The sequence below is a fragment of the Xiphias gladius genome, chromosome 16 (genome assembly GCF_016859285.1).
Source record: "Xiphias gladius isolate SHS-SW01 ecotype Sanya breed wild chromosome 16, ASM1685928v1, whole genome shotgun sequence".
Lineage (NCBI taxonomy): Eukaryota > Metazoa > Chordata > Actinopteri > Istiophoriformes > Xiphiidae > Xiphias > Xiphias gladius.
In genome coordinates, this window is record NC_053415.1 from 8,955,970 (window position 1) to 8,978,311 (window position 22,342).

Genomic DNA, 22,342 nt, shown 5'->3' on the forward strand with positions numbered 1-22,342 from the left:
CATGCTTTACAGTCAATGATTCATTAGAGAGATATAGAGAAAAGGCGTGGATTAAGAGAGAGGGAGAAATAATGGATATCAAATATCTACATTCAGCTGCGCTTATCATGTAATCAGTTCACATTTTTGTATGTTTTCATCAGCCATTCCCTGTGTCATCAAACACATCTGTGCACCTTTACCCTTCTCCTCAACATTCAGCCTCCCATTCTCCATTTCCTTCCCTTTCTTTAAAATATTAAAACAATGTTACCTCTCCCTCTGTCCCTCTCTCTTTTCTTCTCTGTCTTTCAGCACAGAAATCACTCGGTCTATCTATCTATCTATTACCCCAGCAGTACCAGCTGTGCAGCTGCTGCAGCATTAATAATTCTTTGCTGCCTCAGCCCTAGGTTCCCTAAAGGGATACTGGGAAGCCTGGGTATTTATGAGAGTGTAATCTCCTACCTGGGTTGCACTCACACGTCCTCTCCCATCCCCATGACCAGGTGACCCAGGGGACGGTCAGGATGGGCAGTTCTGAGCCTGTGACATGACAGCTGAGCAACATGAAATGACAGGGTGGAAAGAGTAATGAGAATTAGGGGTGGAGGAGGGGAGGCCCCTGCCTGGAGACAGTATAGCAGTGCCACAGGTTTGTGTAGGAGTTGACACTCTATTCCTGTGAACAGAGTTGTAATTCCTGCTGATGCTATTTTCATTCAATTTGTGTGCTGTGAATTGTAAGTTTATTTTTGTTTTGAAAAATGCCTTAATTAAGAATCCTTATTAAAATGTACACTTATTTATACACGGCAGTGTCAAACAACTTGAGAATAACTGCTTTCCTGCCTAACAAAGACCACCATAAAATCACAGATGGGATGATACATTTTATAAGATCAAATATTTTTATGTATCCTTTTCTTGAGAATACTTATATTTCCTCTTACATTATCAAAAAAAGCAGATTGCAAGAAAATGCAACCACCCATTTAATGTTTACAATGATAGATTATGGGTCACTGTTCTTGTTTTGCATAATGTACAATAATGAATAATGGCAAAGGTAAGGGAATGTGTTTACAGTTAATGCATAGGTATGTGTTAATGTAGAGTATGTGTATTTTTCCAGTGTGTCTCCACACTAGGTGAAGGGAGGAAGTGAGCAGATGAGGAGTAAAGGATACATCCGTACGCCCCCTGATCTTGAGCCAACGGCCAGGATCTTCTGCACGGGGTCAAAGGCCAAAGCGCTGGGCTGGTAAGGGAAACCATGACGCACCGTCTGCAAGGAAAAAACGTACAACAATATTTTAATTGAACAAAAACATTTTAGGAACATTTTTAGGGTGATGAAATGATTTTATCATTTAATGATTTTGCCTGCCCCTATGACGTGCTCCTGCATGGTGAATCATGATGAAACTTTGTCATTTTGTAAAACTGCAACCTTTAATTCTGTTAAAAAATAAAATAAAAAAAATAAAAAAACAAAGATGACTAAATTCCCTGAAATGTAAGGGAAAGGGAAATGTAAGGGACTATATTGTTAAAGATAACTAATGATGTCAAGAACATTGCATGGTGTGACTCAAAACACATATTTGTATGACTACCACTTTCCTGTTTATTAATTTAGACTGCCAATAAAACAAAAGATTTTAAGATGAGAAAAAACATTTTTCTTGTGAAGTTTTCACCTGTCTGATTGCTGTATTGACAATTTGCTATTATATATCCTAGCATCAACATTTATATACCAAGGCCTGACGAGACAAAACAACGCTGTCTCTCACACTCACACTCTGAAATGCACTGCAGCTCCCTGACACTAGTCATGTTAAATTTCCCAGCAGTGCCTTACTTACAGTAATCGGCTCTGGAGGGATGTAAAGACATGGACGTCACCAATGTTGAATGGAAACATTGATATTACTGTTTAACCAGCAAACGGCAGTATGAGAAAATACTGATTTAAGCACTGTAACAATGTTACAGCTAAGAAACACTAAAACACTAAAAAACATTAAAATATCAGATCATAATTTAATTAAAAAAACTCTTATGACTTCCCCATAAAGCACGGTAACAAGTAATTTTACTTGTTTTGGCTATTTAGACCTCTTCTCAGGACTTTGTAAAGCTGTGTATACTGTAGGTTAACAAGAACATTCTTGTTAACTTTGTTAGTCATGTTGGGGTAGAACAATTTACACCTTTATCATTATCAAGTTATTACCACTGTATTCACTAAACCTGCTAAACATTAGTGTAAAGAAATTTATTTGAAAAGAATTAATATTTCATCTCTAAAATTCTTAACAGTTGTCGGTAAATAACTCCCACACCATCACCAGCATTAACATCTTTGTTTGACTGTCTGAATTGTTGTAACAGGGGTTTTTTGATCTCATACAGCAGAGGCATGAATCTGGAAAGATAATATGAGATTTTGTGGATGAATGAAATGGTTATAAAACACAGAGAGAATGAAATCACTCAGCAGTGGTCAGACTCAACAGAGAAAAATGAGAAACAACACAGACACAGACTCAATCATACTACAACGAGAGGAGAGGGTGCAAGTCTGTCTTTGTGTGTCTGTGTGCATGTGCGGTATATGTGCACGCTTACTTATGTGCAAGTTTACATGGGGTACAAGTTTATTCACACTTATTACGTATTTATAAAGTACATTATTATGGTGCATGGCATGTTTTATTTATGTTATATTTAGGGTAAAATTGTGTGTGTGTGTGTGTGTGTGTGTGTGTGTGTGTGTGTGTGTGTGTGTGTGTGTGTGTGTGTGTGTGTGTGTGTGTGTGTGTGTGTGTGTCTGTGTGTGTGTGTGTGTGTGTGTGTGTGTGTGTGCATACACTGCTGTACCAATTAAGAGTACCTGACCTTCAGATACATATATATCTGTCATATCACTAATACATACACAGCGGGATTCGATTGCTACATTTAGGCCAATGAGTGCCTTGCATACAAATGGAGTAGTAAACAAAAATATAACCAACCTTTATATATGAGATAAAAACAGTAAACCTAGCATCATAAAGTCTATGGAATCTGACTTTCTGACTGAGCACATCTATAATGAATCAACAGTCGGTATTTGCATTGTCTCGTTGTGATTAATATATTTGAAATGTTTTATTTGTGAATTCTGCTTTGAAAATGCATAAGCAACACACACACACACACACACACACACACACACACACACACACACACACACACACACACACACACACACACACACACACACACACACACAGCAACTGCCAGAATCCTACTGTCAGTTTTTTTTTCAATAATGTTCTGTTTAACTCCAGATTTGATACAATAGCGTACGCTAATTAAAAAATCTTGCATTGAATTTCTGTTTAATTTTTTTTATAGCATTGCAAATGTTGTAATGCGTCTTGATCTGTTTCTTTTTACTTCCATTTTGCAGTTTGAGATGCAATGAGCTTAACTTGAACCCAATTAAATGGCCCAAAAAACATGTTGCACACAAGGGCTCTACCAGGTTGTGCAACTTTTTTTACTTCTTCAATAATGCTTGAATGTGAAAACTGTCCAAATAAATAAGCTTTCCCTTATGTGGCCTTTTAATAACACTGAATAAAGTTATTGCTGAGTACATATATCATTCCAGCACAATCATACAGGTAATGCATCTGGAAGGCATTGGCTTATAACAATGATAGCAGATATGCACCATGAATTCCAACACTAAATCCTCAACACACATTCACATGCATTTTTATAGAGGTAAGCTATTTTAAAATGAATGAGCTTTGAGACTGTAATTCTCTTCAGAAATCTGATGTATTCTCACATGAAACAGGGTGTTGGGGTGGGACTCGATCTCAGAAGTGACTACATTTTAAAAGGTTCAAAAGTAGGTGGCACAGAGTTTGCAGAATGGGAACTGACACATGCCTTCACCCTATCATTAAGAATCACTTGCCTTCCCTATCACGGATGAAGGAGGAAGGTCAAGTCTTGATCCAAGTTGTCAGGCAATACATTTCTGAGACTTTGGCAGTGGAGCGAGCTTCATATAATACTGGCAATGCTGTTTGAAAGTGACACTTAAAACACTACTCTGACTGCAACTCTGATAAACAGGGGATTTTTATGAAACAACCCAAATGCATCAGCAAATGAGTGTCATGACAAAAAGTGAAAAAATGATGAGTCACACATCCACATTCGTACACAAAATACGTATGTAAGGGCCATGCACACACATTCACCCTCCAGGTCTTGCCACCAGGCCCCATTAGGTTCTCTAGCCTGACTCTGGTGCACAGTTGCTGGGATACAGGAGAGCAACTCTTCATATACATACTAGACAGCCAATAAATGGATGAGAAATACATTTACTCTAGTGTATCTCAGAGCTGCTCATACATATTTTAAGGGCAAAGCCATAAAGCCATTTTTCTCCCTCTTTTAGTGTCTGTATTTGTGAATACGTGTGTGTGTGTGTGTGTGTGTGTATGTGTGTGTGTGTGTGTATGACTAGGTTTACCCATACTTCCATCCTCTATCTATTTATCTATATAAAGTAACTTCATTTCATCACAGTTTTACATTGCCTAAAACAGAGGTATCTAATAAAAATTGATTAAGTCAAAGACAGCCCAAAAATTAACGAGGGAAAAATAAGTAGAAAGGAATTACAAAATGTATATTCATGCTGTTGAAGCAGCCAAGATGTACATTTGGAAACTCAATCAGCTGTGCAGCAAATGCTGACCTGCTGCAAAGGACCTTGGTTATGGCTGCCTGATGCTGCATTACATCAACTCCACTCTCAATCCACCTCCTTCCCTTTTCTGTTTCTCTGTTGTTTTGTCTTCTCTCCTCCACACATACACAATCTTTACGCACACAAGCCTGATGTTCAATCAGATAACCCCACACAGACATCCCCACCCCCCAAAGAGTAACACCGCCACATGTCACCCACCATCCTCTCTCTCCACACAGCATTCAGCTGCAGAGCTGGTCTAGAACCCAGGCTCTATAAATAGCAAGCGGCACCCAGCAATAGTGCATTGAGCAGCTATATCTCCAAACACAGATCAACACAGTGAAATCTGACATTAAATTCTCCTTATGTATATGTGATTACAGTAACATTTACACTGATGTAAAGGTAAGTTAAATACACACTGATTATTTTAGACTAACGTGGTGCAGCTTATTCAAGATCATGGAGTTTTTCACATTTGCTAATGTCATTTCGTATTGAGATTCAGCACTCTACAGCGTGGGCATTTTTCTGGCAAAGTGTGTGAGACTATGCGAAGGTGAAAAAGTACTAAGGCAAACCAGTGCAAGCGCAAGCTCTGCCAAAATACCCAGATTTGCTAAGCTCCGATGTTAACCGATCTGTAACTGAATCTTTTATCTCTCCTCACGTGTTCTCCTTTGCAAATACTAATGTACAAAATGCTCAGGTAGCAGGCTTAACATTTTTAGCAGGCACTGACCATTGCTTTTGCCAATTCACATGTCGAGCATTGTCAACGCAATACTATAACAGCTGAAGCTAATTAACATCAATTCAATTAAAAAAATATAACTTGTGGTCCAATTAAAGTGTGAAGACGTGTCGTTACTTGGCCAAAACCTGTTTGTTGAACAGAAACACATCACTTTCTAAGACTGATGAACAAGACCAAGAGAGTTATGAATACTCTCTATTGAAACAATAATCTCCCAGTTATAAATATTAAAAATTATCAAATTAATGGTTGATAAATACAGTATACACTTTCCTGGGAGAAATCTTTTGGCCCTGTCTATAGTTTTTATAGTTATTGTGACTATAGTATGTTTTTAGTGGCAGCAACATTACCATCAAATAAGAAACAGACTGGGCCTCACTGAGTGGAATGAACTTGAACTTACAGTATACAGATATGGACATAGCCACTTGTTATATCTATTGCAGTGTAGGATGATTGTTCACCAGCGAGCTAGATCGAGATGTCACTGAGCTAAAGTAGCATGCACATACCAGCTACTTTTCTATATATGTCAACAACTGACTAGGCGTTACATGAATGTAATTCTCTTATCTTACAACTGAATCTCTCTAGCTCTTCCGGGCTACACTGAGACAGGTAGTCTGCGAGTTGAAACTGGCCAAACTGATTCTCCACTTCGGCCCTTCAATATGGCACATGACACCACACGGCAGCATCACTGCAGTAGATACTGAGACACGAGTAATATACTGAGTACACTCTACAGTCTGGCCTTGATGTTTCCTGGATACATTTATCTATCCAACAATGACAAAATCACAAGCAAAGCGCTATTCACAGAGACCAAAAATAAGTGGCGGAATGGATGAAGAAGTCGCTTGTGATGTGCAGTTTGAAGCAAGAGGAAAGACAAGTGGTGAATAATGCATAGAGAGAATAGTACATGAGTGGACAGCAGGGGAAAGCAAAAGAGAATGGAAATGATGGAGGGAAATGTACTGTATATGGAAAACCAAAGGCATATCTGTATATTTTGTTGTGAAAATAGAAAATGTATTTAATTCTGTGTTGAATTTGTGATCACAACATTATTTAAACTGTCTTTTCATACACTAAACAAAATGTGCCAGAATCTAGTTTATTCATCATCTAACATCAGCAAGTACCTAATGAGGATACTGTTATAGTTACTTATGTTTATATATTATGGTTATTTTTAAAACGTTTATCAATTCCTCATATAGGTTTTGGGCTTAAAGTCTGAAAATGTTTTTAGCTTTGTGACCAACAGGATCTGTCTTTCTATCTTTCCTATCTACTGTGTATGTATGTATGTATATGTGTGTGTGTGTGTGTGTGTGTGTGTGTGTGTGTGTGTGTGTGTGTGTGTGTGTGTGTGTGTGTGTGTGTGTGTGTGTGTGTGTGTGTTTGCGCTGCATGTAATTAAACTAAGCCTGAATCCAAACATCCCTCTGTGAGGCTCCTGGACGGCAAGGGGAAGAAATGTGCTGAGATGGGACTTACAGCATTTGACCTCATGTGTTTCCATGAAGATGAACTGTAATTCCTGATTTTGTAAAAGATTCAGAAAAGTATTTTGCTGAATAGTTCTTAACAGTATTTGTGTGATATGTGCAAGTCAGCTGCATTAAATACAGCAGTAGCCATAACAGATATGGACAGATTGTGCGGTCAAAATTTTTCCTTTATGAGGGAATATTGCCAAACACAATATTATATCACTTTAAACTCTCTTTTGAGGATCCTTCACCCCATAGTTGAACAAAACCAAACTTTGCCTGTCTAGATTCACAAGATTATAACAATCCAAATTATTCAATCTATTCCTATTCTGTATGTGCAATGTGAAGTCTTACTACATTAATAAACTTATGACAATAATGAAAAAAGCAATGTCTTCAAAAACACAGAACATCATAGGCTATTATTATTATTACTATTATTTACCTACTTTTTTTGTTTGTTTTTTTTTACATCGTCACATTCACATCGTTATGGACTATGGGTAATTTTACAAGTACAGTCTGTTGAAGTCTACACTCTATGCAGACTCTTGAGGACTTGATGAATTGTGGGTTTGGATAGCCCTCAGTATTCACAGACTTCCCAGGAATGTGCCTGTTAAGTCCACGAATGTCTACGAGGGTGGTGAAGTTGGGACAATATGTAGAGAAGTGGACACACATAATATTTCACATCAGTTTAGTCAGAATATTACACACAAAAGTGATTTAAAATGTAATTTACTAACACAGCCAAAGTAAATAGTCATTTGGATAGTTTTGACACCATTCAAAACTAGTTTTTGTGGACGCTGTCATATTGAGAGATGCCAGACTTCTTGGTGAAGTCAGGGTGCCAGCAACTGGCCCAAGTTTCCCATTTGGAGCTCTGACGTCCAGAGTGGTTCCACCACACTTTCTTAAGTAGGAGGTCGACAATTTTTGAGTACTTAGTTGTCTAGCACGCAGCACACAACAAGCACACAACAAGCACACAGCCACACTGTGATGTTTTGGGAATATTACAATGCCTAATAGTTGTAGTTGTATGCCTAATTCGGTCATTGCAATGTTTAATGGTAGCTGCAGGTTAGCTTTCAGAAATGCTTACTGGCCGAAAACCACCACACATCTACAAACAACCTTGGTGGGCATATTAATACATTTTTTAGTGGTGTTGAAATGGGAGCAGACACTAACCTTTAAATTTCTTTGAAGAGGTAAGCCTGTCAGTCATTGTCTGGGCTCTTGTCTTCAAGCTGAAGCTAGGACCCTTCTATTTTTGAAGCTAACTTGGCCTAGCTCCATGCTCTTAGCAAACATTTACATAACTCAACTGTCCAGTCCTTTTTTTTGGTAGAGTAAAAACACCTTTGTCCGTCAAGAAAAGGGATTTCTTTTTCTTTTGTGGCAGCAGACGTAAAAACACTACCCAGTAGATAATTTAAGCACCTCTTTTTGAGCTCAACCGTTAGGCAAATGGGGCCGCAAACGCTTTTCTAAATATCAAAGGGCAGACAGCGGGGTCCGCGCGTCAGCTGCAATAACGTAATTGCGGCGGTTTTGAATACGCGCTCGAGGGTGCGGATCCCAACGCAGAAGCGTGGCAGGCTTATCGCTGGCCTGTAACAACAACACTAATAGTTGCCTACATTAACTGTATTTGAAAAGAATGATATAGCTGGAAAACACATGTGATACGGATTGGATCTATAGTGTAAAAAATCTGTATTGCATTGCCATGATTGATGTGTATTAAGAAATATATATTTTTGACAGCATTAGTAATAGTCTCTAAACTAGGCTTGACAGCAACTATAAGCAACCTATCCCTTCCTACAGTAATATTATATTACTACAGTAATAATTTGAAACTGCATAAGGCAACTAATGGCTTTACCTGTTGTCAACTAAGCAATGATGTGACTGGCATTTCCTAATTACAGATGATCACCAGGATCATTATCCCATTGTAGAAGCCATCCTCTTTTCATCTTCAACTTTTGACACTGTATTTTGTGGTGAGGTAACAGGGAAGGTTTTCTCCTGATGACTCTTCCTTTAAGGTCATATTTGTGGAGGTGTCGCTGCACAGTGCACCAGCTGTCCATAGTCTCCTAAAACTTCCCGAAGGTCTTTTGCAGTCAAACAGGGGTTTTGATTTGCCTTTCTAATAATCCTACAACCACTTCTCTTGGAAAGTTTTGTTGGTCTTCCAGACCTCAACTTTTCCTCCACTGTTCCTGTAACTGCCATTTCTACATTACATTACAAACTGAGGATACAGCTACCTGAAAACACTTTGCTGTCCTCTTACAGCCTCCTCCTGCTTTGTGGGCATCAATTATTTTAATGCTAGGCAGCTGCTTAGAGGAGCCCATGGCTGCTGATTGTTGGGACAAGGTTTTTGAGGTGTCAGAGTATTTATAAAGCTTTGAAATTCGCATGGCCTTTGCTAACGATGACTGTGAACAAGCCATAGCCCTAACTAGCTATTTCTGGTCTGAGACCTTGGAAAAAGTTATGTGAGAGCTCAAATCTCTTCGGGTGTTTTCACTCTAAACTTGTACAAAACAAAAATGATACACCAATCTCGTTTAGAATGTTGAAAAGAATGTTTCACCTTTAATATTATGCCTTTTGGAGATCAGTTCATCTTCTACTCACTTAGCTATTCACAGTAACAGAAATTTTGACCTGGGGCACCTAAAATATTTCATGCCACTGTAAATGAGAACGATATGAACATAAATGGCACCCAGCCTCAACCCAAGCTAAGAGCTTGGAACTAAGGTTCGTTTATCAGTGTTTGTATAAATATGCAAAGTGTGCTTAATGAACACAATATACATACAGTTTGTCTTTGTGTGTGTTACGTGTTGCTTATTTGCAGACAAATTCTGCCGCTGCATCACCCAGGTGTTTTAGCACCTGCTCCCTGAGTCTAAATATCAGGATGAGAGACAGTAGTTCAGAGAAAAGTAGAGTGTTTCTGTCACGTTCATCCATTCCAATTTACTTTACAGTCTCAGAGCACCCATCAAACAAACAGAGATACACATGGCTTCCCCAACCAGTGTTTGAAGGGAGATATTTTGAGGTTACTCAAAAATTCCTTTGATCTAGTCGGGAGCAGCCCGAAATAAAAAAGAGGCATATCTGAGCGTCGGTAGGAGAGAAGACATTAAGGGGGAGGAGTGGGAGAGGAGATCAGGGGTTTCTGAATGTGTGAAACGAATTGGAAACACGCAGTTGTTACACAACACAGCACGATCTCTTTCATTTCTTATCAGACACACTCTTGGCTTTATTTTCCTTTATTTAAAACCAAGGGTTTATCGCTTATTGTTTAGATGCCCATCAGGTCAGCCTCAGGTCCCGGCTGATTTTTTTTTTTTTCTTTTGTCTCATGTAAGGCAAAATGTATATTCAGGATACACCTTAATCCAATACGTGTACAATAATCAGACCTTCATTCAGTCTCAAGTCATTAAGATACAATTTTAAATATCTAGGCTTAATCTTTTACAGTAACAAACACATTTCATTGACTGTCTTTGATTGTGCAGCAGGTATATTATGGAACTACAAGTTGAAATGTAGTCATTGAAATAAAGCTTGAAGAACGGCATAACAGCTGCCACATGCGACCCCGGAATCTAATAAATCTTACATTAATTGATTTTTTTGCCTCTTGGATGTAGCACAACAAGCTGAAAACAGAACACTGACATATTATCACCTAAAGTTGATGTAGCAGAAATGTTAGCAAAAAAATGCCTAATTACACAATCAATGGACAGTTAATGGACAATGGTTGCTGTGGTTTTTGTTGGTGTTTTTTTTTTTTTTTTTCCTAAAAATTGCTGCTGGTGAAAACTATGCTGATGAGAACAGTGAGAGTGAACAGAAACATCAAATATGCGATCCATAAAATGAAAAAAAAACAACCTGAATGACTACACACACACTTCTTGAAGCTGAGGGGACCTGCAGAGTCAGGTGGTAAATACAACATACAAAGTCCTCAAAGGCTCAACAGACTGAATAACACAGACTGATAAATAAAGACAGTTAATCTTAAAAAAAGTGGGCCTGTATCCTAATAAAGAATTGAAAGCTAAAGGTGAGGATAAGGTCATATAGGTACATTACACAACCATATTGCAACAGATTGGACATGGATACAACAGCTGCACACCAAGCAATGACAGTACATTCAGCAGCAACATTCACACATGCAATGGAAAGCTTAAGAAGGAAAGAATAAGGAGGCTTGCAGTGAGGAGAAACCATCTTCGTAGCAGCGGTTACAACAGCTAACAGGATCCTCTTCTAGTGCTTCCAGATGCCTGGTGGAGATAAGTCATTTAATAGGAGAGCAGATATGGTCGTGGGCAATGTTACAGATAAGAGCTAGGACACTTTTAGAGATAATTCGTTCCAGAAGCAAGACACTGATGGGCAGTTCCACATCATGTGAATAAAGGTGCCAGAGGCTTTCAAAGGGCAGTGTCTGCACAAGGGGTTACTAAGCGTATCCATCAGATGCAACTCATGAGATGTAAAGTAGGTTCTGTGAGGATGATTAAAATGAAACTGCTGTTGATCTAGATTATGAGCGGTATCTTTAATTTTTCGCAAATAGCATCCCAATCAAGTTCAAGGTTGGGGTCAGTGCAGTCTTATGCCAGATCCAATCTATTGGTAGAGTCATAAGAGGCCTTATGTAAAAATTGATAAAATACAGACCATGTCCTTATTCTTCTTGTAAACCTAAAACAAATTATAAATAGGATGAATGGATAAGGTATAGTGCCATGCGATACTATTGTGTTTTAAAGCTGACATGATCTGTAAGTAGAGGAAAAAGGAGAGGGGGGAATAAGAAAAGCAGTTTGGATCTCCTGAGATGTGCATAGGCCTTTCTCATTATAGATACCAAAGAAATGGATGTTGGTATTGCACCAAAAGGCAGGAAAAATAGTTCTACCTCTGATTAACAGAGAGTTTGTGCCACTTGCGAGATATGGGACCCAAACTTGATACTTGATACATCCATTACCTGTTTGTCTAAAAACATACTGAGTAGTTTAAAAAACTTTGAGAACCACTATGGCAGAAGGTGGAAATACATGCTAGTTCCAGGAACTCACTTCATCAGCAGAAGATACAGAGATAAACACACAGCAGGAATGATTGTTTGGCACTAAAATTTGAGAGAGAAAGCAAATTTATAACAAATTTGGTGTGTTATGTAGCAGGCAAGCACAACTATAATCCACTTTTGATGTTAAAAATGATCCTCAGTGTCTTATTCCAGTGTTGTTGGCCACGAATAAAGTGATTCAAGATTTTCATGGTGTGATTCTTTATCATGCTGAAACCTGAAGGATGAAGGGACTTTGATTCATCACTGAGGCTGGGGCTGATCTAATAAGCACTCTATGCACTTGCTGCACGGCACAAGAATGTGTGTACACACACACACACGCAGAACAGCACACAAATGCACACAGGGTGAGAATGCTGTGTAATGAAAGCAAGTGAATGAACCTGGATAAGCTTCCCTCCCTGCTGAGTGTAGTGGGGTCATTAGTATAAGAGCTCCAGACTACACAGTGTTATGTGTGTGGCACGAGGGAGTGGGAGACAGACACTTGTATGTATGTACAGTTTGTATGTTTTCTGTGTCTGTGTGCATTTTTATGCATTTATATTACATCTAAAGTACTATATGATTGTTTTTGTTTGGGATGATGATTATGTTCACATAACTACACAAATGCACCTGAACATTGGGAAGATACTGCAGAGACAGGTGCAGCATACGCTAGTATTTGTCTGACACAAAACCCCTTAAGGAACAAATTTGATGAAAATTAAGCACACATCCCTTTAGAGGAACGCATGGGCTTAACAGCCACATATACATAATTTGTATTATGTAACTGTAAAGCAGTCTTCTCTGTTTGTGTGCGTGGAGGAGGTGATTGTTGTGATTGTATGCTGGGGCTTCATATCGTGCTTTCATGCAGCAATGGAGTCAGAAATCAGCCATGTGTGGATGTACTGTATATGTGGTTTAACCTTTTCACCACAGTGGCAGGCATGTCAGTGATTCAGTCATGGCATCAGCATCATGCCTTAGGCTTGATGGAAAAAGTAGGAGTGGACAGTCTAGTCACATGTTACTACCCACAACACTGTAATGTAACATGTGACTCTGCCCCCGCAAGATAACCGAGAAGAACCCACTTTCACACATGGTTGCTTTTCAAAACAAAAGTCTGTTGCCTTTAGGTACGCTTCCTTAAAAATCTAACTTGTCTCATGGTTTGAATATCTGCCTTAAATTTTTCATGACAGTTCATTTGAAACTCATGTCATCTGTAGTTTTTAAGCTGCAAGCTACCGTGGTTAGCTTGAGTGATTAGCCTTCACACTGTCATGGCACTGTGGGTTGGACGTTAAAACTGAATCCATGCATGAGTTAAACATGCATCGTCTTTGTCCGTTAAGTAAAACATCATCACAGCAAGAAAATGAACACAAGGAGTTAATTCTAATATTTGTAATAATGCATTTTAAGTGTATTCATTCGAGAAGAGCTGTTTAACTGTAACTAAAAAAATATGAGCTTTGTCTTAACTTTAGGTATTGGGCAAATGTTTAAAATGTTACGAATGATGATGCACTCCATGGGGAAAGCATGCCTGTGAAACTTGCTATTCTCAAATTGCACAAGGCCGATTGTACTTATGAAAAATTAGTTGAATCACATTCATTGACTGTGCATTCTAGCAGCTATTTTCCTGCCAATCGTCAGGACTCTCTCCACATATAAGAATAACATGTTATAATTTTTATAATTATATACAATTATATATTATTATTATAATTAATTATAATTGTTATATAATTATTATACTAAAATGCACTAATGATCACAGAAGGTGAACAAATGAAATGCTGAAGCACAAAATATAAATTGCTTGTCTCTTTTTTATTTGATACACTGTTGCAAAGCATCTTGTGGGTACTTTCTGAATGAATTTCGAAAAGAAAAAATGTCATAAAGGGACCTTTAATCCTACAACGAGCTGTGCTTCTGTTATAACATAGATAAATAAATTTAAAAAAAAAACTAAACTCCAGTTTCTACATACACCCATTTGATATTTTAAGAGAGATATCCATTAGAAGAGGTTTGTCAAGTGCTTGAGAGTAGCTCTCAAGAGCAGAGGGATCCACTAACCACTCAGAGAGGCAGGGAAGAAACCCTGATGTTGGTTTAAAGCTTTGGAACATCTTCAACACTGCATTTCCAAGTGGGTTATTTCCCTTAATTAAGTTTCAACTTAGCAGTCTTAGTCATGCACTAAAACATTGTGTTTATATTGTTTATGCTCATATTTTCTCCCACAGTAAGTGCACAGCAAGGGCAATACATTTCTGAAAATGTGCATTACTGAAATAAACATGATGGATAAAAGTTAAAGAATGGAGGAGCAACAGCAGATGGCAGGAAATTGTTTCTCAGCCTTTAATTTTACTCATTAAGACCATTTGTAGCACATATCTGTTATTATTAAGTATTTATTTCCTTTTATTGATCTTATGGGTCAACAATGGATTTAAGATGATTCACTTCCACCATTTCCCTTCTCCCCAAACTTGAACATTGATGCAGCCATGGAATTATAAAACATTATGACATAATAAAAAAACAAATAAATAAATAATTGTGGAATTGATCTTTCAGGAAAAGGTGGGGCCCTGGAAGTTGTCTAGAGTGGTTTAGCTTTATACATTAACAGCCCTGGTTACAGCTCGAATGATAAAGTCTTTCCCCATAAGAAAACCAGGTTTGATGGTTTCCTTTGTTGAAAAACACTCCAGAATTAAACAAGAATTTTGGTTTCAATAGGAGCCACACATCACACTAAAGAGAAATTCCTGAAGTGGTTGATCAAATATTGCAGAATCAAAAAATACTTCAACAGAGTGAAGTGATGGAAATTTGAGTGAAATGAAGGACTGTTTGAAAAGCTCACTTGATTATATTTGCACAGCATGAGGTGAGGCAGGCAGTCTACTGTAACCTACAGACCGAATGGAAAAAGGATTATGGAAGCCCACACACAATCAAACAGAAGCTATTTCTTTTAGCTCTCTCAAACACAGTCATACGCAGAAAAAAATAATGTAGAATATGATACAATAGTTCATGTTTTCATATACAGACTGGACACAAGATACTGAGTACACTCACACTGTACTTCTTTAAACCCTTTGTCTCACTTGTGTACAGTTTACTGAACATCTCTCATCTCTTATTGCTTTTTACCCATCTACTTTTGTCAGCCTGACATCAACTCCTCCTTAATTGATCCCACACTGTGGCTTCTGACAGGCAGCCGACACATGGTAATGTGAGACTAGCTGGAAGTCAACCCACTGAGTCATCACACCCATGGAGAGCTCATGGGGTCGCTGCAGAGGGAGTGAAGTGATGTCATCTTTACAAGCCCACTTATCATGCTGTCAGAGGAGGGAGACCAGAGGGAGGGAAGGAGGGCCCCCAAACTCCTGACCTCTGAACTGCAACCATGAGTTTAATAAAAATGTTTTCTTCTTCGAAATATTTGCACCTCATCTTTTGAATTATTACTCTAAAACAATTTTGCTAATGGCTTATACCATACTGTATAAACACATTCCCTACCATTGTCTGAAATAACAATACATCATATTTCATTGTACATTTAACAAGACTAAAGCAATCAATATATTGTATACAGTACTGTAAGTAGGAGTATGTGTATATATGTGCTGGCACATATAGGCTAGTGTTGGTTAAAATACCTCGTCATTGTAGATAACTAATTAACACCTCCTTCTACCACATACATTCACTTGTGTCCTGTTCAAAACAGATGTGTGAATAACAAGACAAATGTTGTAGCGAGCTAACATGAGGAAAATCAGATTGGAGATTCTATTGAAAAAATCAGATCAGATTTATCATTGGCCAAATAAATCAATTCCCAATCAAAAATTAGCGTGCCCATGTTAAACTATCTCATTAAAAACTTTAAAAAGACTAGGAGTCTGCAGTCAGTCTAGCAGATCTGTGAGGCTGTACTTAGGCACAGTAGTGTTTGAGCTAAATGCTACCATCAACAGCCAACATGCTCACAATGACAATGCTAACATGCTGATGTAGCAGGTAGGACGTGTAATATTCACCAGCTTACTTTAGCATGTTAGCATGCTAACATTTGCTAATTAGCACTAAACACAAAGTACAGCTGAGGAGAATTGAACAAAAAATTCGACCAAAGAATTGGACAAAATGAAATTTTAATGTGATTATTGCGCTAGATGAAAAGTTAAGGGGACACAAGTTATTACAGTTTATCTTGAGGGGGACATAAATGTGTTGGCCAGATTTCATGGCATGTCATGTGTCAACCTGATGGTGGCACTAGAGGACAACTAAGGGCAACACAGAAGAAATTATTATTCGTCCTGTGGCATTCATGTATGTCTGTAGAAAATTTGGTGCTAGTCCATCTAGTAGATATGAAGATAATTTCATAGGATAATTGAAAACGTTGACCTGCTGGTGGCTACAAGAAAAATCAGGGGATCACCAGAGTTAGGGACCATGAATGTCTGTAGAAAATTTCAGGGCAATCGACCTAAAGGTTGTTGAGATACTTCAGTCTGGACCAAACTTCTAGACTAACCAACCCACAGGGCTATCCCTAGATATACGCTGCCAGTTCAACTAACGATCCTCACAAACAACCCTGTTATGGAGTGTTATACACCAAAAATTGACAGATCAGATTGAGAGAATCTAAAATGTTGAATCTTTCATTGTATTAGTAAAGTGCCCATTAGTGTTCCTGAAGGGCTGGCTGCAATATAAGGCACAAAGCAGCTATTCTTCTATAGCCTAAAATTAGTCATATCTGATTGTCCTAATGGACAAGAGAAATATGTTTTTATAAGGAAATCTAATTACCTCCATCAAGAATGTTATTGTTTCACCCCAGTCTGTTTGTTGGTGTATTTGTTCGTTGGTTTATTTCTCAGCAGGATTACTCAAAAAGTACTGAACCAATTTGCATCGAATTTGGTAGAGGGATGGGGCATGGACCAGGGAAGAACCCATTCAATTTTGGTGCGGATCCAGTTAAATGGGCTGATCCAGGAATTTTTTGGACGCCATTCTAGTTTGAAATGTGATTGTGCTGGAGTTATGGGTAATCATACATCCCCTTTTGAGATTGATCATTTAGTAAAATTTAAAATGTGAATGGGGTCAAGATACCTCAGTAGTGTACCTTTTAACAAGCTCCAGGTCCAAAAATATTAAAAACACTTAAAACCTCATTGAGTTCAGACATGAGTTTTCAACTGCAGAGATCTGAGACCAGTAAAATGAGAACATCTTTTATTTCTCTTTCACAAAAAAACTCCATAAGGCTATTAGTTACTGCAGAGGCGAGTTATACTCATCTCTGAGTTCATCACTATGAGAAACCCCTTTCATATACATGTAGTCATGTCAATCCCTTGTTAATGTAAAAATATAAAATCATTTAAAATTATAAAATTATAGCCCCTTTAAACGTGAGAATATTTATTTTGAAATTATCAAATTTGTCGATACTGTTTATTGTCTTTGACTAATGACTAATCAGCATAATTAGCGGCTGTTCTGATTATACTGCCCATGTTTCTCTCCATTTTCTATTCTGTTAAACATTTGCTAGCCTGTCCTAACCTCAGCAATACCTTGTGGTGAACAGAAAGAACAGAAAAGCCTGAATGAAAATTAATTTTCACAGAGCAACTCCTTTTAAAAGCTCCTAGAAACTTACAGTGAAATGTAGAAACAAAAAATAGAATAGAAATGCTGACCCATAATTGCATTATTTTTTCCTTTCGCCTGTACGACTGAGATTCACCTAGTGGCCTGCTAAGGTCTTTAGGTTCCTGCAGAGTGTTTAGAAAGGCAATCATGCAACAAACTTTGTGTTCTACCTCTTTCCAGAAGTGCCGGACTAGTTAAACATCTGGAAACTTTGCAGGACAACTAAGACCCTGTTCATACCTGACATTAACATGCATCTCGGATGATCTGATCACAAGTTGACAGCTCTAAGTATGTCGGTTCAAATCTGGCATTAAATGCGTCTCCAAATGCGTCCCAAGTGACCACTTGTGATCGGGTCTCGCCTAACAGCGTTATATGCAAATAAACACTTACATCAATTGCGTTTGCAAAGACCAAATGCTTGGTTGTTTTTAACAGGAGGAAGCAATGCAGTTGCCTTGCCTAGACTGCCGGAAAGTATAAGAAAAAGAAGAAATAAAATCGTCTGAACTCTTGTCTAAGTGCCCTGAGAAAAAGCAAGTCAGTAAATAGAAAGCCTGCTCCTCAAACATTATTTAGCCTGCTGCTTTCCTTCTGTCCTCTTTATTTCCATTACATCAGGAGGACACTGACGGAGGGATGGAGTTGCATTAATATATGGTCTGTTTGCCTTTTTTTCACACAAATTAATACACATCTATGGTATGTTTACCATAAAATAACGGTAATATAAGGGTTGCTGATTCTCAAAAATACCTTCTTTCTTGATCATTCAGATAAGTTAATTCAATTGCCATCCAACAAATGCAATCCAATCCAATCTCTCTCCCTCTCCCTTTTCTGTCTCCACAACTTTCTCTCTCGAACACAAAATGAACTCATTTTTGCTGTGAACAGAAATGAGCCTATAGATTCAATGAGACTTTCAGCCACCTGGGTACCTTACATTTTCCCCTTTTACTCCATCAGTCTGAGAGAGATTTCACTATTTTCACTCAGCCATTGTGTTCTGCAGCACCTTGCTATGAACTATAAACACAAAAAATACTGTGTAATCTAAATAAAATTAGTCGTTGCATCTTCCCTCACTGAAGAAGTCATGACTAACTTTGAAAAGTTAGCCAAGATGCAAAACACTCCCACACATACTGCACTAGCTCTCAGATTTATATCATCATTAGAAAGTGTAGATTCTTTCTAAAAATAATTGGGACAATGAATGAAAATGACCAGTTTTAGATGACTGTCATGTATTCGTCTCTGCTTAGTTTATTTAAGATGAAAAAGGAATCTTTGCTTTTGGGGGCTGTGGAAAAAGCAGGTATTCATTTCCAATCCAGCTGATGAAACACATACCGTACGCGCAGTAATCGTCTTTGTTTACTCTAACACAGAGTTACGTAAAATTCCATTTAAGCCTGGATGGGAACAACCCAGTTTTGGCTGTGTGTTGCATTCTCATCATTAGTAGCTCAATGAATGAAGAAAAAGGTCAGGGGAGACGGATTTGTATTCATTTTATGGTTCTTAGGGTCTCTGTGCGTGCACGTCTGCATCCCACATTTTGCCCATTATAACATGAGAGCATTATCCTCTTAAATGTTTAGAGGCTTCTTTTGCACACTCACACTTCCATCCATCAAAATGCTGACTTTATTCAACGTTTACTTTAAGATAGGTTTACAAAGTTTCTGCCATGTTTTTTAAGCTGTAGCTGAGGTGAATATTGTTGTCAAGCATGTGTTTTACAGGGAGATTAAGGCCTGAAACATACCTTTAGCCAAAAATTATTGGTAGTGACTAAAATGTGATAATGCAATGGCCCAATCACACATTCAACCTCTCTATCCCACCTTGAACCCTGTCTACGCCAGAAAAATGAATTGAAAGACGTAATTGGTGCAGTTTTACTGCCTCTTCCTCCCTCTCCCTCTCTTGCTGTCCCTCACTTCCTTCCACACACACACACACACACACACACACACACACACACACACACACACACACACACACACACACACACACACACACAAACACAAATACAGACATACATCCTGCACCTGCACAAACTCAAATAAAAACACTGAAGAAATCTCGTGATGGTGGGATGGAAGGCATATTTGTACAGTCATGGTTTTTTCATGAGAAGTTCGTTCAGTTCAGTGTGTTTAAAAACAGCCACGCATTAAGCCACTCACTGAGGAGAAGCAGCTTCCTGCATGGGACCAGGCAGTCATGCTGTTCTTTTCCAGCACTTTCTCCTCCCTGCCTGCCTGCCTGCCTGGCGAGGGTGCTCTGCAGCATCCTTTTCAGCTTGTGAATCAACCTCCCCCCTCACTCTCCTCCTCCTCCCCCAGCTTCTCCATACAAAAAGAAAAAACAACCCCTCCACCAGTGTCACTCTGCCCAGTAATAATATAGCTCCACACACAGCCTGGCATCTCTTGGGTTCTCAATGAATTATTCACAGCCATATCCAAAATGTACCCCTGTTTGTCTAAGGGTGAGGAATAATCGCTGCAGTCGACTCCAAAATGCGTCCAGAGAAGGGCTGCAATGGGTGGCAGAGGCTGCTATAAATACCCCCCCCCACCCCACCACCCCTCCACATCCTTCCCTCATTCTCTCCCTCCTTCTCAGTGAAAAGCACATCAGCCAGGACACCACTGCAGGGTCCCTCCGCTGGTTTTGCCGTGCACTTTTTCTTTTTCTTTTTTTCTTTTTCTTTTTTCTTTTGAAGAAAGGGAGGGACACCAGTTATGTCATCGCCCCTTCGCCATCTGTGCCTGCTTGGTGATGCAACGGCGCTGCCGCTATTCATTGACTTCCTTCGGATTGTTTGTGTCACATGTGTACGGGCTACTGCAGCCTATACAGCGTGCTGATGACGGGGCGCATATTACTGTAGCTAGCTACGCCGCACGTACTGTGTACCCAAAAAACACGCACACACACACACTCACACACGCACACGCACACACACACGTGAGCTTCACCAGCTGTGCACACATGTCCGAGGGGGCAAAGCTTTATGTAGATGAGGAATGGGTGACTAGATCTTTTGCCGTTAAGGCCCTGAAACAAAAAGCCAGTGAGGCTGATGGGAACCGGAGCTTTTGTCTGCTGAGGTTTCGTATGCCTCTCTCCGCCGGTCTGCCTGAAATTGCTTTCACTCTCTGGAAACTGGAAACGAGGAGCTTTTCCACGGTGCTGAACTTTCAACACAAACAGACAACGGCAGCCCCCCCCCCCCCGGCTTCAACTTTTACGACCCCTCTCTTCTTCATTCTGATCTATATAAGCGCCTGCAGACGTCAGTCTGTCTACAGGCGCTATAAACGCGAAAAACGATGTGGTGAAGCCGGAATCCAAGGTGTTGCATGCTGTGACCGAGCGTGGACCGTGGACCTCACTCCTTAGTGGGATGTTGCGGGCCCGGAAAAAAACGGAATAAAGCTCTTTATCTACCCACCTTGCAGAGCTGAAAGTTTTCCGACGCCAGCGTCTCTTGGACGTCGATTTCCTTGGGAGTTGGCGCCGCGGTGGGAGTCCCTGCCGCGCTGCCGCACGATGGGGATCCGATAGTCCCTCCCGGAGAGGAGGTGGTCAAGCCGTCCAACACCTTCCGAAACTTCTTCATTTTCTACCGAGCTGTTATATATTTCACTTTGGGGATGGAGAGGACAAAGACCACTCTGCTTTCTTTGTTTCCCCAGAGTTCCCGGTCTCCTCGCGGATGCAAGAGCCCAACTCGTTTAGGCAGCTTAAGAAAAGAAAGCGTCGCTTCCTGCAGCAGTAGCAGGCTAAAAGGACCCACTCCCTCTTTCTCTCTCTTAGGTGCAATTCAAAAAGTCAAAGAGGCACCTCATCTTGCTCTCTGGCTGTTGTCCACAGGAGAAAAAAAAAAAAAAAAAAAAATGAATGCGTCTGATCCTCTCTATGGTGCAGATGCAGGTCGCCTATCTCGTCTCAGAGCATGCACCGACGGCTACTGACACCACTCGGCTTCATCTTCCTTCTGCATCCTAAAGTAACATCCTCACCTGCGCTCTGAGAAGAATCCCACGCCTCAACATAACCAAGGAACCGAGCAGAAGTCTCAGACTGAAGGGGGCAGATCGGAAAAAAGGAAAAAGAAAAAAAAAGAAAAAAAAACTTGGAGGAGGTCAATCCACTACCCCCCCCACCCACCCACCCCCGCCTCCCTCCTCCCAAAAAAGTACTTTCACTGCACCGTAGTTGCCAGTAACAGGAAGAGCAGGAGGAGGAAACAGGCTTAAGACGCATAGGCAGTGCAGTCCACAGTCAGGCCGAAAAAAAGCACAGAGGCACCTCGGGCATCGAGGAGAAGAAAGGGAAAAAAAAGAAGGAGAGTGCGTGCGCGGTGTGGTGTGTGGAGGGAGGTAAGGGAGGGGATCGATGTTTTT

General features: G+C 39.6%; 1 protein-coding gene across 2 annotated transcripts in view; it reads right to left on the bottom strand.

Annotated features, from left to right (window-relative positions):
* The window catches only part of stxbp5l (syntaxin binding protein 5-like), a 129,841-nt gene extending 108,286 nt beyond the window's left edge, over positions 1-21,555 (bottom strand). For both annotated transcript variants that reach the window (XM_040148695.1, XM_040148694.1), the window contains exons 1-2: positions 21,388-21,555; positions 1,170-1,267 (exon numbers count right to left, since the gene is read on the bottom strand). In XM_040148695.1, coding sequence (XP_040004629.1) covers positions 1,170-1,267; positions 21,388-21,555 — 266 coding nt within the window. The remainder of the gene's footprint in view (positions 1-1,169; positions 1,268-21,387) is intronic.
* Between the last annotated feature and the right edge of the window lie 787 nt (positions 21,556-22,342).